Raw genomic sequence first — 2,427 nt, 5'->3', positions numbered from 1 at the left:
AGTTTAAACACTGGAGCTCAAAAGCAATCGGCCAACAGTGTTAGACACTCAGAAATGATTTAAAGATGTTATACTGGTGAAGACTGACATCTAGTGGTCAACTGGAGCAACTATATGGAAAACGTCCTAATCCAGGTAGAAAAAAATCAAAAAGAAAAAAATCAGTAGGTCCTCTGGACGGATTCTTCTTTAGTGAAACGTTTCATCTCTCCTTCAAGAGACTTCTTCAGTCTGATGAGTTTCAGGTGAACTGGGAAACTTTAAAATCCAATAGAAACATGAAAACGTTTTAAATCCAAGCTCTTATTTTGAAGGGAAGATACTAGTTTCCTGTTCCCCATGCTTTCGTTTCCCATCAGTTTGTCATGTACCCAGAATGCATCGCTTCAGTTTTCCAATAAACAGTTTTAAAATTACTTTATTGATGCTTCTTTAATGAAAAATCTACAACATATAGAAGAAAAAGACAAAGAAGCAGCCGAACTAGTAATCCTCATCAAGTTTTTAAAGAATCGGCCGAACTAGCAAGCCTCAACAACTTTTTAATTTTTACACCAGTAGCCAAAGGTCTGTTTCAGGAAATCACATCCCCAGCAATCGGCGGTTGTAGAATTAAGTTGTAAAAGAGTTCATACACCACTAGTTGGCAGTGTTGTGCATATATTGTACATGAATTTTCAGCTAGTAAGTGTCAAATTGAACTTGCGCTTTAAAATTAGCTTCCGCTAGTTTTTCCACGGCATAAGCRGCTTTGAAGTTGCGGACCTAAATATTTTTATAAGCGCTTTAGAAATTGCGGAGCTAATTTTTAGATTAACTCTGACCACCACTGCTGGTTATGTTATAAAGCACTCACCTCTCTGAAGATGATCTTAAACTGTTTGCTCTCTCTACCGCCCTGCTGCCTCCTCTGCCATGTCTGACGAGCTACCAGGGTGATGTCGTTACCCTAAGGGAGCAACAGAAAAAGGGGATGGGGGTGGGTGTCTATTAATCCAACAAATCCACTTAGGAGTTACAGAAAACATCACATGAGCTCGAGGACGTACTCACAATAATTTGGACATCAGCATCTTCAAGTTGTGTTCCTCTTGGACCAGCCACATAGGAAATGGTGTATTTCAGTTTACCACCATAAGAACCAACCTGAAAGATGGTAAAGCATGTAGATGCATCTTTATTTTAAAATCAGTGAAAGAGGAGACAGAGATGCTGTAATACTGTATATAATAATGTATGTAAGAGACACACTGGAAGATAACCACATTTTGAATCAGAATCAGCTTTATTGGCCAAGTGTGTTGACACACACACAAGGGATTTGTTTCCAGCAGATGATGTCTCTCCGATACACATACATACAATATACACAGTGATGGAAGCACATCATAAGACATAAACATTATAGTCTGTGAATTACATACAAGTATATATACATTTTATGTTCAGTAAGCGTACACAGGGTGAGTGTGTGGTAAAAAGGGGAGGTTAAGCACTAGTTAGCCGGTCTAGTGTTTGGGATTATTTATCAGGGAGATAGCCTGGGAGAAGAAGCTGAAACACAGAAACACAGACATTTTGCTGATAATAATGAAAACTGGTAAAAAATAATATAAATATGTTGTGTTATGAGCCCAATATTTTTAACTATGGAACAGGATTCAGTGTGTTTAAAAGAAATGCACACCCTCCCACCAAAAAACAAAAATAAAAAAGCATATTTTTGCTGTAGTGATAATAAGGGAACTTTGATGTTTTTCTTTTTTCTGTAGTTTTTTGTTTCACTCCTTTCTTCTAACTTTTAAAAATAATCCTGATCAATAGTTCTCTAAGCTTACTGAAGGTTTTCCAAAGATTTTCATTAGTCATCATCATCATCATCATCATCTTTATTTATAAAGAGCTTTAACAGCAGCCACAAAGTGCTGAACATCAGTGATAAATAAGATAAAGAAAAACCTAAAACTAAAGTTAGCAGWGTGCTTTGGCTCATTGTCCTGCTGCTGCTCTTTACTTCAGCCTTCAGAGGAGTCGGACGTGCTTTTGCTCTCTCCTGAACTGCATGGCCCACCACTGCAGCACTGTACGTTTCTTTCTTTTTTCCCATGTTGGCCATCCCAGCTCTGTTACGACCTTGCTTGGTGGCACAGAGGTGCATCGGGGTGGGCTGATTTTAACCCTCATCGCCTCAAATCACTCAAGACACAATGAAGTGGCCAGAACTAGGGCTGCCACAAATGATTATTTTTATAATCGATTAATCACCGATTATTTTTTCAATTAGTCGACTAATTGGATCATACGTTAATTGAATATAAACATCCAGCTTATCGCGCCAGAATGCAGCTGCTATTATATAACCATGGTTAGATTTTAGCTATATGCTAACTAAAAATAATTGCTGTGGAAGGTAAGTTCTGCTCTGCA

At 38.0% G+C, this 2,427-nt stretch overlaps 1 protein-coding gene across 1 annotated transcript in view; it reads right to left on the bottom strand.

Moving 5' to 3' along the window:
• The window catches only part of hspg2 (heparan sulfate proteoglycan 2), a gene marked incomplete in the record, with an annotated part of 235,200 nt that overhangs the window by 98,088 nt on the left and 134,685 nt on the right, over positions 1-2,427 (bottom strand). Inside the window, 2 exon segments of the mRNA XM_014024404.1 lie at positions 857-949; positions 1,054-1,146. Coding sequence (XP_013879858.1) covers positions 857-949; positions 1,054-1,146 — 186 coding nt within the window.

This window comes from Austrofundulus limnaeus, unplaced genomic scaffold (assembly GCF_001266775.1).
Source record: "Austrofundulus limnaeus strain Quisiro unplaced genomic scaffold, Austrofundulus_limnaeus-1.0 Scaffold421, whole genome shotgun sequence".
NCBI classification, from domain to species: Eukaryota; Metazoa; Chordata; class Actinopteri; order Cyprinodontiformes; family Rivulidae; genus Austrofundulus; species Austrofundulus limnaeus.
This window is presented reverse-complemented; position numbering and strand designations above follow the sequence as displayed.